Genomic DNA, 17,129 nt, shown 5'->3' with positions numbered 1-17,129 from the left:
CTCTTCCTAGGATTCTAGGAAGACCTTGGTTTCAGGCCGCTTTCAATCGATCCAATTGTGTATCTATGGGGAGAACCTAAGTCATTGTGTAGACGTTCTTGGGCTGAAATGACGATAGTGATGAAATGTCTCGTAAATTAAAAGGAGAAATGAAAGCAGCTTCGAAGAATAGAACGCTTTGGAAGTTGCCTCACAACTGGCTTTGCATCGCTCTATCATAAGTGCATGACAGTAGAAAATATATTTCACAATAACTTATTTCAATATTTGGATAAAACCCGTTATACTCTTATCATTGTAACATGTTGATGTGCGAGAATTGACAAAAATATTATATGTATTTAATATTGCATGGAAGACAATAAACCTTAAAAAACCTTTTATGTAAAAAGCAATGATATTAAGCTACATAATCTAGACTTAACCAACATCGGTAATGTGATGTTTTGTGGTAATTAAATTTATTTGTTTTACTAATTATCAATAAATTTATTTTCATATTAAATTATTATTAAAAATTCAAATTGACGTAACATTTTAAATTAAAAGAGACAGGAAACGTTAAATCCTGTTTGAATTTAAAAATATAGAAGTTACTTGTACATATAAAAACAACACGTGACAAATCCTGCAACATTAATGATATATAGATTTATTTACATATGTAAATATTTCTACTCTAGCATCATTAACAGCAACACCTGACAAAACAGAATGGATTCATTTTAAAACCTGCCGCATTTTAATAATTATAATTAACTAAAAGTAAGTTAAGGTTTGTTTCAATACTATTGATTTTTGTGAAAAAAATTTAGATAATTCCGGAGTAAAAGTTCTTTATATGCGTGTTACCAGTGATGATATACGGTGTTGAAACGTGGTCTCACACTCGAGGCCTTGTTGGCAAGTTCACATTGCTCGAATTTCTCCTCTACGAGATCAATCAGGAGATTCGGAGATTCGTAGATGAGCGAAAGTAAGTCAGCAAGTTAAGTAGCCCAGCATATTAGTCAGTGGAAGTGGCAGTGGGTGGAACCTTCAGGTTCTGGAGTAGAGACCACGGATCCGCAAGCGTTGCGTAGGGCGTCCACCATCAAAGCGGATAGACGATCTTGTTAAGGCTGTCGGAAGTCGTTCGATGCAAGCCGTTTCCAAACGTTACGTCCAACAGTGGATGTCTTATGGTTGATAAAATGTTGATGATAAATAGTCCTTAATAAAGAAAAACTTTGCCTAAATTAAACAGATAAATTTTTTTTTAGTAAAATTAACAATATTAAATTTATATTTAAAACTTTTATTATAAATGTATGCACAAATGTAGATGTAGGAATGTTATTTATGATGAATAACCAGTTTATAAAATATTATAATAAAGTTGAATTCTCTTTAAATATCAACGAAATTTTCTACGCTGTTAGTTGTATTAGGACCTTGATATAAATTCGAGTGAGTTAAGCAACATTTTAAAAATAATAACAACAGATAACGAAATTAGAATATTGAGGTACGAATACAGTTTGTCCCAATTACGACATTGGATATTTACGTACAATAAATATATACATACGTAGCTATATCCGATTACAAATGAAACTGTTTAAAATTTAGCAACTAGATAAAATTGTATGTTTATTTGTATGTAATAATTTAATCTTCGTTAGACCTAGTTGTTATAACTGTTATATAAAAACATTACGTTTGTTGTTATGTCTCTACATGAATTAGTTTGTCCGTATAACCGAGAAGGTTGTATAAAGAGAATTAGTAATTAAAATCTGAGTCTTTAAAGTATTTATTCATTGACGTGTTGTTTTGCTTGCGTAGTAGAAATACTAAGGTTTTCAAGATTAGTACGGGGGCTACAAGATGAAAATAGATGTACAATCACAAGGGCATGAAGGGCTTCGTTTCGCCATGGCTGTCTGGCCAAACTTGAAGGGATGCGCACCTAAATAACTTTTTATAAGGATTTACGTTGAAATCTTTGACCCGCTTGAGTTGTACAGATTGTAGTTTCTTTTATTATTAAATAAAAGTACCAAATTAACTAAAGTTTTAAATGAAAATAATTGCTACCAAAAAATTAATTAAAAAAAAATCTATATAGGGATAAATAGAGGTCTATCTAATTAGGAAAAGCTAATAACTTGTTTTATTGTTATTGTCATTGAACAAAAGAAAATTCTGAAAATGTGTTGGTTGTCATTTAGCGCGGGAAAATATCCATATATTGGAGCAAGCATCATTTCGCGCCAGTTCATACTTACCCGTCACAGGTGCCTGACGTGTCGAGTTATTTTAATTTTTAACATGCATTTTTAAAATGCATTCTTAATTACGGAAAAATATTTTTTTATTTTCTATGATGTCTAAACGTGATAATAGTAGATAGATTATAATAAATTATTTCCCTGTGATATTGTGTCAAAGTTAAGAGTAATTTTGTTAGAGAAATGGCGGAAGAAAAGTAAGTACAAATTTAATTTGTAATACACAATATATCTACTCTTTATATTTTAAAATTATTTCGTTGCTAAGCAACCATTATTTGAGAGGATATTAAAATTAAACAGTATCTGTTTACTTACTCCTAATTAACGGTTTTATTTATTATGTAAATGGTTTTTATCTGTACTCGTGCCATCTATATTGTTTATTTACTGTTTGATTAAAAAATGTGTCGGTCTGATTATAATGTAAATTTCGTATTCTTTTTATTCACAACAGTTACGAAATTTTTTTCTTACAAAAGTATCGATTACCATTTTGTATATATCAAAAGATATTTATAAAAAAAACTATAACTAAGTTAAGTAGTTAGTAAACTGTAACGATAACTAAGTTGAAGACGATTGCTCTGCGGTTATATAGACAACTTACTATTGTATGCGGATGTTAAAGGTTCGATTTCACATGGTTTAAGCATAAATTTATTTCGTGTGGAAATTCCTTTATGTATATATATATACAAAAATATTTATTTATGAATAGATTTATTGTGTATATAGACTTTTTAAATTATGAATATTTATACGCTGTAGCCAGTTTCAATCGAATTGGCTGGTTGAAATTATATTTTACTATAACAAAGGAGGATCTATATTACGTAGAATTATTTTTAAGTCGCATTGACATATATTATGAGGAATTCCTTTATAACAATTAATAGGCGAAATATTCTTTTAATCACATTATTATATTCTTATAATAATGTGATTAAAAGTATTTGCCCTTTATAGTAATTGCTCGTCTGCACAATAACAATAATGCTAGAAAAGTAAATTTTGATAGAAGCTTGGTAGAAAATTGAGCACCTCTCCCAATAAGAAGTGTTAAAACGCCCTTATCCGAAGAAAACTCCCAACAAACACAGCAGAGTTATTTTTAATGATTACCCTCAAATCTTTTATTGCACGGTAGATAATTTCCCTACAGAAACAAAAAAATAGTGTAAAAATACATGCCTACTTATTGTAAACTTAAGGATATGATCCATAACTTTAAAACATCGTAAAAGATAAAAAAATGTTTTTCCATAAAAAAAACCTGCTAAAGAAGTAGTAATAAGAATTTAGTCTACAATGAAAATTAAGTTCATAAATACAAAACATAAAAAATTCAAATTAAATTAGGAATTAAAAGCAATCTTGCAACTATTCATGTCTACTTCATAACAAGCGTGCGCCTTAATCACGGACGCGATCAAAAATGGTAACATCAGTAGATATAACAAAAATGACTTGCAAACTACCGAATTTCAAATTCAAATAAAATTGTAAGAATTTCTTTCGTTATTAACGATCTCTGTTGGTTTTTCTATTTTAAAGTAAACCCTGTGAATGACAGAACTTATAATGAACAACGATTTCTTTACTTTCGTATGTCGGGGGGATTAGGGTATTTCCCTTATTGTATTCTGTTCTTGCATAGATAAGTTTCTATAAGACCAAAATTAAAAATAAAAAAAAAGGAATTCGCACTATAACAAAAAATTCGTGTGAAAATGTAAATTTGTTCTTGTTGGTAAAAACCGTTCTTCCTAAATTATATATAAAATGACCGCGTAAAAAGAGGGTTGTTCGTTTCTTTTAGGAAAAATATTAATAATGTAGTCGTTAATAATCTTTTATACTGTAATATGGATTATCGAATAATAATTACTACATTTATATGTAATAACTGTTACTCCATATATCTTGTACGTTTTTTAAATGTTAAAAAATTTACAATAATTTTATGTTAAGCCCGATAATGACTGATTAAATGCATTAAAATGCTACATTTGTTACGTGTCTAACACCAATCAATATCGTTCTATTAAATGGTAATAAACTAAGCTTGATGGTTAATAAATGTAAAGGATTGTCAAGATATGTAAAGCATTCTATAAAAACAACAAGACGTATTAATTGTCTCTGAAAGAACCTGATGTTCGTAATGCACTAACCCAAATTACATTCGACATATCTCCGTATGTATCTTCTTATAATTATGATTACAAGTTGTTTTTTTATTATTCAGACTGGAGCATCGACCCACCCAGATTCGTAGAAAGTAAACGGTACAGATATTTATGCCAGTGTAGTATACAGATGGCAAAGTCGGTCTTTGTGCTGGATTTAATTTGTTTGTTGACTTATTGAACGTAATTAAAATATTGCAAATACTATTAACTACTTTATTATTGTTGACTAGATATTTTTTAAGTGTGCTATGATCTAATTATGACATCTGATTGTACGGCTGTTGTTTGGAACGTAAAATACAATCATTAATATTAAACCTTTTTTACTTTTAATCTCTGTTAGGAAAATCAAAATAAAACAAAAAGATGATAAAAATTCAGGCTTATAGACTGAGGAACACAGAATACGGTCTATATTTGCAATGAGTGTTGAGAGTATCTCACTTCGGACCTCATAGGCAAGACTAATTTTATCAAACAGATTTTATATTGTGATATAAAAAAAAACTACTTTATGCGGATAACTTGTATGATGTTTATTGTCTCTAATGACGTTTAAAACACGTTTTTTGATTAATAACGAAGCAGACAATTTTTATGTTATTCCTTAGACAATAACCTTTCTTTAGCTAAAGGTTGGGGTTTGTACAACACGCAGGATATGAATTAAAGGAAGTAATTTTTTGGACTTTTGTTATTTTTTTGTCCCAATATATATTTTATCTCTTGAAGTTTTATGTAAGCAGCAGGATGTTATATAATTCACAGAATGTTTACTTTTGTCAGTAATCGAACCCGAGACCAGCGTTCATAATTTATACAGTACGTTACAGTCTTTAATCACATTGCAATGCGTTAACGTATGTGCATTAAAAATTTTCATTTTTTATTTCAACTAGCCGTCTTGACAGATATCATGTCAATTTTTTTTTTGCCGGTCGCAGTCAAAGTCCCAAAAGCCTGAATTAAAAAATAGAGTGATCACTCTGAAATACGTTCTTTTGTATTTTAGAGTGGTACCTCTATTCATTAATTAGGTCTTAGTATATACGTAAAGTGCACTGCAAGAGCCGCAGGAGAAGCAATGGTAGTTCAACAGTAGAGAATTGAACCGCGGGTTCGATTTCCGAGATACAATGTTATATATTTCATACTTTGTGCATAAATCATATAAGATTACTACTGTTAACAAGTTTTTTTTTGTCTTAATCTATGACAGGTCCTTGGCTTACGAAAATTTTTTTTCGTATTTTATTTTTCATTTCCCTTCTTCCATCCTTCACACAGTCTTGCATTCTCTCTTCTTCCTTCCTTCAAAATATCTTTCAATTGCTCACAAGTTTCAAGAGGATGTTCAGTACTATGCGTACCATAATACGACTCCGCGATCGCCATTTCGCTTGTCGAACTTGGCAATAACCATATAGCCAATAGATATCTTTTGGGGAAGCCTTGTAGTATGTGTCTATGTGCTAAAATTACTACACTGCAAGACTAGTAATAACATTATTGACCAAAGATGATTTTGAGGATATTTTCTCTTACTTTGATTGCTATGCAATATTTGACAGCTAAGGACAGATCTCAATTTACTCTGATTTGTATGCGAAGAAAAAAGTACAATTTCTTTCGCAATTTTAGTCATTCTCGTTACTTACCGATAACATTAAATACTCGTAGTTATTAGACAAATTGATCAAGCGGGTTTTAGTTTTGATTTTAGCATTACATATTATTACTTTCCTCACACAATTTCCTTTTTATAATTCTATAATATTTAATTTTTATTAACACTATTTATATACATTAGTAATGACATGTAGAATTGCATATACAAGTTCAGTTCCATGGAAAATGATTAATCCAAAAATACTCGGATCATTCAACGTCCTTCGTTCTTTATTTTTATAAATCGTTCGCTCGTAAAAGTAAATGATATATACACTAGCGTCGCAAACGCCCTTAGAGTAAATACTGTGTGTTTTGGTTCAAACAAAAACCACTCTTATGTTATTTGTTTAAGATAATTAATTGCACGCACTTCATTTGGTTCATTTACATGGTTCGTGGTTATTATCAGACCGCATCCTCCTTTATCTGTGTATTTTTACATACACAGCGCAAACAGTCTAATGGCATAAAGTTGCGAATGCTAAGATCAAATCCTTAGTATAATTATTTTGTGGTCAAATTTATATACTATTATGTCTAGAGAGCGATAAATACATAGCTTATTTTCTGTCAATGAATATAGGGTACATCCTATAAAAATCAATGGTCTCGGAAATAATTAATGACATCATGATTAGTGTTAGTTGTAAAAGATTTAAAGCTTTTTGCCGACCAACACCTTTATTCAATCATGTTAATTATTTTCTCTATTGAAAATTTCCGACAGTACAAAATATGCAGTGACAGATGTAAAGCTATAATTATATTTATTATGGAGTACTCAAAACATCGACAACGATTTTTCTTACTATATTATAATTACGTTATTTATTATCTTTAAACTATTATTTTTTGAATAGGGCGTATAATACATTAATTAACAGCAACAAATAACCTTTTTAACCTTTTACACTTTGATCACCCACTTATAGTTGCTTGTGGAGTAATGTTAATTTTTTTGTTTGACCAATAATATGGCCTGAGCACAATTCAGAATCTGTTTGAAGTATTTTACATTATAGCGTATGTATGTGTATGTATAATACATTACAATGCAAAGTACATAACATAATATACATAACATATAAGTAATATAATGCGACTTTGTATTATCCAAGTGTGTTTATGGTTAACATAAACTTTGTCGGTTTATATTTTAAAATAGACTTCGTCCCTCCCAACAGACTTCGTTCTATTCAAAGTTAAAAGCCCATCGCAGTTCAAAAATAAATAAATAAAAGGTCTTTCAGACTAATATTCGATTGATTTACCGTTCGTTATTGATCAATAATTTACTGATATATTTTTTTATTTAGTACACGGCCAAACTTTAGTATTATTGTATTGTATGTAAAAAAAAAAAATTTATATCTTAAACCCAAGAGAATATATAACTTTATATTATTGATGCGTCAGCGTCTTTAGAGCTTACTATCTTGTAATATATTTTTTTTATATAAACTGGAATGTTATTAACCGATAAAGTTGAGCATTCGAACAAAATCAACGGCATCTTGTACTTATAAGATTTCATCCCTGAAAAAAAACAAAAATAATTCAAAGAACATTTTTCAAATACGAATAGAACGATAAACACAAACAGGTGTTCTGCATAAATGCGTGTAAACAATCGTAATTGCCAATGTACTAATATTATTATAGAATTGTAACAAGTAATCTAGATTAGATTAATGATAAAACAAAGGCATACAACATTAACCGAATGTGACAAATGAATAAGTCGTAAGTTTTTATTTAATGCCAAGTTTAACATGGAGTGTATGTATTTCTTGTCGCAAGGTGAAGGCAATTGGCCAAAAGCCAAATCATTTAGTTTGAAACGTTAGCATTCACTGTATGCGTGATACGGTTATTGACTTGTTCGGTTTCTTTTTATACTCTTTTAATAGAAATAATAAAGGTCATTAATAACAAAATGAAGGAATCATAATACAGTTTTAAAAATATTATTTACGATATTTTTACAAAAGAATTTATGCCAAAAAATAAAAAAAGATAGCTGTCAACATTAATGCGTTATGTTTAGCTCGTTAGTTACATAAGTATTTTACTAATGAATAAGAGTTGGCAATGTCATATGTAACGATAATGAGAAATATATTAGTTTCCTCTTCGTTTTCTATATTTAAATTTAAACAAAAACGAACTAGGATCGATCAAAATATTCTTGTTGTTATCTTTAATTATTGTTTATTATTTTCGTTAATGCCAAATGATAAACTTTCACCGGATACATCAGAGTTTTTGAACTTTAATAAATTTGTTATTGTACCCGTCATTTTATTCTGCACGTCAGAAATATATCTTAGGAAATATTTATCTTTTATAGACAAAATCGGTTTTAATTATTGTATATACATACCAAATTGTCGGTGGACTATGTGATCAACGTTCCAAAAACCATATCCTATTAATCATAAAACACGTTCTTTTGCTTAATGTGCTTATTCAGATGCCGATACTATATCCTTTGTGTATTATATTTTAATAGGTCTGGAAATATTAGTCAAGAAATTTAACCGACGGACTATAAGTCGCATAGCCTTTATAATTAAAAAAAGTAGAAGTTATGTTGAATTAGTTTTTAATTAAAAAATAAACACTTATTTAATCAAATATTGTAATTTATTAGTTGCATTAATGCTTTAAAAAGGGAACTGTGAATATTGTTATATGTGAAATATAATGTGATTTCTGTCTCGTGTCTATTGGATAAAAGTTTATAAATATCTTAGTAAAAATACTTGATATAATGATGGTCGATGGCCGTTGGGGTCGAAAGGTTCTCAAGTGGCATTCACTAGCTGGTAGACGCGGTAGATGTAGCGCTCCACTAGATAGACCGTCAATATAAGGTTGCGAGAAGTAGCTGGATGCTGGCAGCGTAGGACCGGTAATCTCGGGAGGTCTACGCCTTGCATTGGGCGTCCATCGGCCGAAAATAATAAGAAGAATATGTTGATATGAAATTATTATGGAATCGTAATAAACTGTCTAAACTTAAAAATTATTTTACCCAAGATTTACTTTCGGTGTATTTGATAAATACTCTACTGAATAATTTTAATAATTCATAATACTTTGTTTTTAATTAATGATTATATAGTTAGGTTTACATCGATGAACATTTAGAGAAGAACATTGACTTATCAGCTACGTCAAACGTCAATCAATTACGTTTAGCTGGGTCGCTCTAATTGTCCTGTCGGACGCTTAACATCGGTAGGAATACGATTAGTGCAAACTTGAAAACGGGAAGTCGGATGTGAACCGTTTCGAATGTTCAAAGTCCACGTGATACGAGTGCCAAGTACTAAAACGGGGATATTTGGCGTATTTATTTAGATCGCGTCACAAAGACGACGAATTTTGCATTGTTACTGTATTTTAGTTTCGTCGTCATACCGTGTAGTTTTTTTTCCATGACAACGAGAGGACGATTGACATGCACATGACTTTTAAATTTAGAACGAGAATTTTTTTATTGTTTTTAAAATGTTGCCAAAACGGAAGGTCATTCTGAAAATATAGTTTTAAACGAATTTATCTTATGTCATGTTTTATATTTTTTGAAAATATTAAAATTAAAAAAATAATTTTCTATTTATTACAATGCCACTCAGTTCCTTTTTTGATAGACATTAACCAAGTTTTATCTAAATAATTATCTATTTGAGAGGTAACTACAAGTATTAAAAAGTTAGTAATTATAGTAAAGATGCCAAATATAGCATATTGAGCATACACAGATACAATAAAATTTACCCTAATATTATTAAAATTTTCAAATAATTATAAAACATTACTATCATCTATCACAGCAATGTATTTTGGCAAAGTCTACACAAAGATTGTACTCTGGACATCGACACATAAAGTTTAGCCTATTTGAAATAAACTACCGTGATCAAAAGTTAGGATTCCGAATAGATATCATTGTTTTTCTTCTACATTCTACATTCTACATCTTGCCTCCCATGATCTGAAAAGAACTGTCTATTATGATTTTGGAGTACTTCTTAATTAATATTATGTATCTAAACATTAATAACCTAAATATTAATCTAAGAATATTTAAACATTAGTTTTTGTAGTAAAATTTTGTGGCCAGTCATTAGTGTTTTAAAATATACATAGATTCTCACATAAAATTCTTTTCTGATTAGTAACAATACTATTAATAGGTAATAACCTGTCGATAACTCACGTATAAAATGATCAATAAATTATAGTTTTATCTTCATTCCGTTAGTCTCAGTTGCATTTATAATTCGCATGTGTATTGTGATTATGCGTTTAAAAGCTGAGAAATCGAAGCGCATAACTACTTGTGTAACGGCTCATTTGCAATGCAACCGATGTGCGATGGAAGCCGGTAGAATATCTCATCGATTTACGCCGACAATTGACGCCAACGACTTCACTCTCAATTTTGATCTCAATTATTGCTAAAACATAAAACTGATAACTGTAAACTTTTAATAAAATTATCTGTAGTCTTTATAAGGATACATTTTGCAGTATATTCAAATATTATTGAGGTACACACATATTTTGACCAAATTTAATTATCTGACGAATGTAAAATAACCCCGATTTTAGGAAAAATTTCTGTTTTTTATTATAATAATAAGGTTAGACGGAAGTATTTCCTTAGTAACAAAAACCTATCGAGCTACTTTAGACCAGGTTCATTAACAGTTTATTACTACGGGTGGAGAAAACCGTAAATAGTAAGTCCCACAGGCAAATCAGGTACGAGATTTTGCTTCAAAAACATGGACCAAACTCTAATGAATTAATATTTTATTATCGATGCCAATATTACTGATATACTTTCTAATTGTCATCATCATTATTTCAGTCGTAGGACATATGCCTCTCATATAGATTTGCAATAGGACCGGCTGAAAAGGTAATCATCCAGCATCTTCCGAAACTTTAACAAAATCGTCTGTTAACCTTGTGAATGAACTTTTTGGGCTTTAAAGCCACTGCTACTTCAACTTATAGAAATATTTATATTTTGCCACTAAATCTTCCCGTAAACCAATAGCCACAGCCTCTGGTCCATTCAGTCCTAGAAGTTTCCGCCAAAGTTTCCTAACAGCTGCAACATTTAATGTAACGACTCGTACTGAAATTAGCAATGGTAGAACTTAACCTTAGTTACTAAAATATTTCCTTTAGCTCTCTCTCCTCAAACCGTGAATATGTGAATAAACTACTCTAGTCAATAACAAAAATGAACACTAATGAATAATGAACAAGCGTGCGTTTCTATTACGGTTTGCTATGTGTCACTCATATGTTAATAAGGCTTAACAACATAATAATTATTCTGCAGTGTATCACTTATCAGATAAATTCTGTGTTTATCTCGGTCATTTGATGCGTAAAAAACAGAGATGAGAGATAGCGGCAATTAAGCTGGAGATTGTCGGAGTAAATAAAAATTTGACAGAATGTACAAATAGACGTAACTTATCAGCATTTCAAGGATTCACAATGCGGGTGTCAGATTAATTGCGTTGTGGGAGGAGGGCCGAATACGGTGTCCTAGGCTTGCGACCCACGTAGTATATATAAAGAAGCATCCTTGCAAAGCATTAGCACTTCCTACACACTCTTCATTACTTAATGAAAATTTAAATGATCCTACGATGAATATTTAAAAAAAGAATCGTTTTTTACTCTATTTATGACACTAGGGATAGAGCGTATTATATAAAAATTAAGTATGTCTAATGTAATGTAAAATTGTGATCAGGAAATATAAATGAGGGAAGAAAAGCGATGTGTGGAAGAAGATTTGTAAAGAAGGAAAAATAGGATGTCCGAATGATAAAAGCAAGGCATGAAAGATATAACAAGGGAAGAAAGGTGTATGGAAATAAAAAATTAAGAAACCTGAAAAACACATTTAACTAAAATATCACGTCTTTGGTACCAAACATAGTAGGGGAACAAGAGATCCACAAAAAATCGGACCATATTAAAAAAATGGTAACAACGGATGAAACTTACCGACATAGTTCAGCGGATTGACAAGTTAAAAGATAGGGCAGTGAACATAGTGTGCAGAACAGATGGTATAACATAGGATAATCGGGCATTAACATAGGATATTCACCCATATGTCCTGACAGACGATGTTGTTAAAGTGATCAAGAGACGCCGAATGCAAGCCGCTTATAACATGTGTTATTGGTAAAATATATAGGAAGCCTATGTCAATATTAAACATAGATAATGCTGATATGAAAAATTTATGTAATGAAGTAGAGAGTATGTGAAAATGCTTAGTTAATTTTAGTAAACTATTACGTAGACAACATCGTCACTTAACGGATATGCCAATCATCACGTTATCACGTCGAAATCACTAGCCGTGCACGCCGTGGGGTGGTGTGTTAGCTCGAGTGGTCGATTCCGCAGATAAACTGCAAGGCACGGGGATCAATTTTATAACGATTTACAAACTTGATACTAATAAAATTATCATTTTACTTCGAAATATTGATGTGATAAGATACAGAAATCAATGGATTATTTTGTAAGTCTGCATTGTTTTGTTTTGTCAATTGTTTTGTTGTACTAGAACAAATAAAGGTCAAGTAAAGGTATATATAAAGATGTATATATACTTATTTGGGCACGATTATACTATTACCAGAAAATTTAAATATTACTAATTGTTTAGCCTTATACCTAGAAGATATGCCATGTCATATATTATTTTTTAACTCTTGTGTCGATAGTAATAAGATTATCGCATATTGAACTAAGACAATATATATTATGACCTCAGTACTGCTTTTTATCAGCTTCGCCGACAACACTAACATAACTTTGATGAATTAGGAACAACATTACAAATTTTCATTTAACTTTATTACTACCAGTCAAACGACAACGTGAAAATTTTCAGACGCTGAAAATATTAGTAATAAGTATTAAACTAAGCGAAAGCTTATATAAATAATATTTACGAATATCTATATACATATAGGCAAGAGCAGTGGTAGCTTAGCGGAAGAGTTTGACGAGATGCAATCTAACATAATTCAAACTTTGTGCATTAATTTTATAGGATTGTAGTGCCAATCACTAACAAGTTTTCAAATGATGTGAAAAAATGAAGTGATTAAAGTGTATTCCCTCTTAGATATATTTGGAGGCGACCTATGCCTTGTAGTGCGCGTCTATGGGCTAAAAATAGTCAAACTGTAAAATCGAAACCGTCTCATAAACAGAATTTAGAAGATAATATTTGTTAAAGCCCAATAAAAAAATGAAAATTATACATATTTATATGATCATATTTAAAGCTCGTGGAAATTTCAAAAGCATTTTTATTTCAATACCTCTAGTCAGCGCCACATTGAAATAATTATAATACTTAACAACTGAACCGGCAGACATTGTCCTCTCTTATTTAGGAATAATTCATTTGTAACATGATGAAAAGAAAGATTCCAAAAACCTAGTGTTTATTATAAAGATTTAATACGGAACATTCGAAGTGACATTTTGTTTTGTGCGTATATCAATGAAATTAATGGTTTTCTTACACAGAAATAGGCAATATATGCTTTATGAAAAACAAGGTTTTTCAATCCACTAAAACTTAACGCCTACCGTATATGATTTATATATCGGCATTGCTACATGCCTAGGATAATTGAGACTGATAAATTTAGTTTATGATAATATGTTATATAAATCCAATTTGCAAAGTTTTTGCAGTAATGTCAAATTCAAAAGAAAACGCAAACATTACTGGAAATTGTTTTTTTTTTGTATATTTTGTATTTATGTAACAAACTTCTACAAAGTGTAAGGTAACTTTTTAAAATAAGAAATAAAATGATTAAAATCGTTTTGAACTTACGTGACAAAGGGAAAGGGGATTCATTTATGTATATAGCACATGAATATTTGTGCTTGTACGTTACGTATCTATTTTAATATACAGAAACACCGGTGGCTAGATTATGCGTGGAAACATAATATCTTCCATTCGCTGCATTATAAATGATATATCATACAAATGGTTTTGCAAACTGCTCCAGCTAGCCGACTATGTTTACTTTAATTTGCATTATTATCATTTGAATAATTAATATCATGTGACTCTAACATGTGCCATGTTTTATTTTTGTCGCCATTCTATTTCAATCTTTTTAAACGCATATTTTTATGTAAATTATTTAAAACTGTTAAAAAATAATGTGAACAAAACACATATAATATTATATACATAAAGCGTTTTGTCACCGACTACACTGTTTATTTTTATGTACATATAAAATATGGAATAATAATAAATGAAATGTGCGCATAAGAAAAAGGTTTTGACTATTATTTATTATACTTGCAAACTGGTTATTGTAAATAATATCGACCTGGTAAGATATATAGGTTAACGTGTCGACCCAGATTATTTTGGCATCCATATTTGTTATAACATCTATTAAAGTACAATAAGAAGGAGGCCATGTACATATAAAGACACGTATTGTCTATATGTTTATATTGTAATTTAACCCTGTACTTAATTTAAATGCTTTTGCAACTATTTTGGATTTTAATAGGTATGTACATATGATTTGTCACTCGATTGCCTGCTCTGTTTTTCTACGGTAACCAAATCCATTGCGTTTGAGCAGTAATAGCGGTAAGGACTGAGAATCGCGATCGTAGGTAGCGGGTTCAAATCCCAGGATACAATCTTATATAAGTTACACTTTATGCATTAATTATATAGGATTGCCACCGCTCACAAACAAGTCAATCCATAGGATGGGTAGCAGCGTCCTCTGCGTACCATAATACCATATTGAGATCGCTAACCCTTCTTCTAACCTTGGCGATTATAGAATATTCCCTTATAGATATCTTTGGAGGAGGCATAAGAATTGTAGTGGGTTTCTAAAGACTAAAACAACAAATAATCCAAGCCCGTCCATTATTTGTCAAGAAGAATTACAGTTTGAGATAAGACTGATATTTGCAATAAGTACATATGTTGCCCACCTAACCTATCTTACCTAAGTTTGTGTATGTTTAAATCTTTTTAAAACGATAGTGATTCATATAAAAAGTTATTCAGGACTGGGATATTGATTATTTGATTACTACTGTAGCATATATTAGTCATTCTGTCTTATTGTTACTTGACAAATAGTAAGCATGCTCGATTGGGGCCACTAAAAAATAATATGTATAAATATTTACATACATAACGCTAGCCGTATTAATCAATTACTCACTTACAGTCGTTATTGTTTACACTGGTTCACCATCAGACGGTTCTGTTTGCACAAGCTGTGATCAACCCGGTCATTACTGTTAACAACTCATGTAAACGCTATGAAATATTTTTCGGGACAAGTTAAGTCAGACTTGCACCATCTAAAATCCTCTCGATTTTTCCCTATCATTGTAATATGATAGGGCAACAAAAACAATTTCACACATCCCACCAAAGATATGTCATTGAAGCAGAAATATCTACCTCTAGCAGTCTCATTACTTAGCCTTTTTTTCCTTAATGTCATCATAGTCGTTTCAGATGAAAGACGCCTATTGCAAGGCTTAGGTCTTACCCAAAGATATCTATGGACGAATATACCATCATCCACTATTATGGTACGCAGAGAATGCTGCTGCCCATCTTCTGGAAAATTGTTTGTGAGCAATGGTAATTTTATATAATTAATGTACAGAGTTTGAATTATATAAGATTACATACGGGGATTTGAACCCGCGACCTACAATAACAAGTCTGTTCTCTACTGTTGGGCTACCACTATTCCTAAATGTAAATAAGGAGATTTATGTAAACTAGGAAGCGGCGTTACATTTGGACCTACATTCTAATGGCCTAAATAACAAATATAACCTACAATGACAAAGTATTTTTTCTGTAATAAATATTTAAAGAAAATATATTTTCTTTAAATATTGTGCCGTAGTCATCAGTAACGCACTGACCAGGAACAAAACAGTACGGTGTTTTTAGGAAAAGCCGAGATAAAATAACATTTAAACTAAATAATAATTAAACAAAAAGGCTAAATGTTAATGACGTTTCTTTTAATACATGTATGTTAAAAATTATTGTTGTGGAATTTAGCTTTATTTAATTACTAAATAGAGATGATAACGTAATATTTTTCATAAAAGCACAAGTGCTTCGTTCAATTCGAAATAAACTGCTTCAAACTAAAAGCTGTTTTTTTCACATTCAGACAATATGATCTATCAGACAAATAAATTATAATTATTTTACTTACATTAATAACTCTAACTAATGCAATGGCTTAAACACACGTAAAAATATAATCGATGTCACAAAGCTTAACTTTGGCTAATAATAGTAAATTAGAAAGCTGTGTTCACCTTGACCATTTAAGGAATGTACAGACGAAGAACTACTAAATATTTCGCCTATGGGTATCGTTCCTTATCCATTAGAATTATTAGAGCACATGGACAAATTACCTCTATGTAGTCAGTCATCTTTTCAGCCATGTGACTTCCAATGTTGGACTCACAGCTTCTGTTTAATCTATATTAATACTAAAAAGGATCGATATTGTAGCTGATTCATCGATTATACATTTTTTTTGCTTGCTAATTTGTGTTGAAAAATTTTAAAGAAAAGTATGTATACCAGGAGCGATTTGTTGTCTCCAAGTTCTTCTATCTCAAGACTGGAGGAATATGGCTCTATGTAAGTTCGTCAATGTAGAATTGTTTGTACACAGCCTTGTGCAATGGGGACGGTACCTAGATTTTCAAATTCTGGTTTGCTTTGGATCGGTTTGAACATTATTAGGTCTCACCAAAATAAAATAATAATTTTATATGTTTACTTTTTTAATTGGGCTTCAATGCTGTGCAATGTGTTACGTCTGTGTTCATTTGTTACTATTTCTCCTTTTGTTTAATGGCCTATTTT

The 17,129-nt window shown here is 30.6% G+C and overlaps 1 protein-coding gene across 1 annotated transcript in view; it reads left to right on the top strand.

Moving 5' to 3' along the window:
* The first annotated feature begins 2,278 nt into the window (after positions 1-2,278).
* The window catches only part of LOC137930876 (facilitated trehalose transporter Tret1-like), a 37,572-nt gene continuing 22,721 nt past the window's right edge, over positions 2,279-17,129 (top strand). Inside the window, exon 1 of the mRNA XM_068774218.1 lies at positions 2,279-2,470. Coding sequence (XP_068630319.1) covers positions 2,457-2,470 — 14 coding nt within the window. The 5' untranslated portion in view covers positions 2,279-2,456. The remainder of the gene's footprint in view (positions 2,471-17,129) is intronic.

This window comes from Battus philenor, unplaced genomic scaffold (assembly GCF_028537555.1).
Source record: "Battus philenor isolate CCGP_79_NKW_IND1 unplaced genomic scaffold, ilBatPhil1.0.hap1 SCAF_7, whole genome shotgun sequence".
Classification (NCBI taxonomy): Eukaryota; Metazoa; Arthropoda; class Insecta; order Lepidoptera; family Papilionidae; genus Battus; species Battus philenor.
This window is presented reverse-complemented; position numbering and strand designations above follow the sequence as displayed.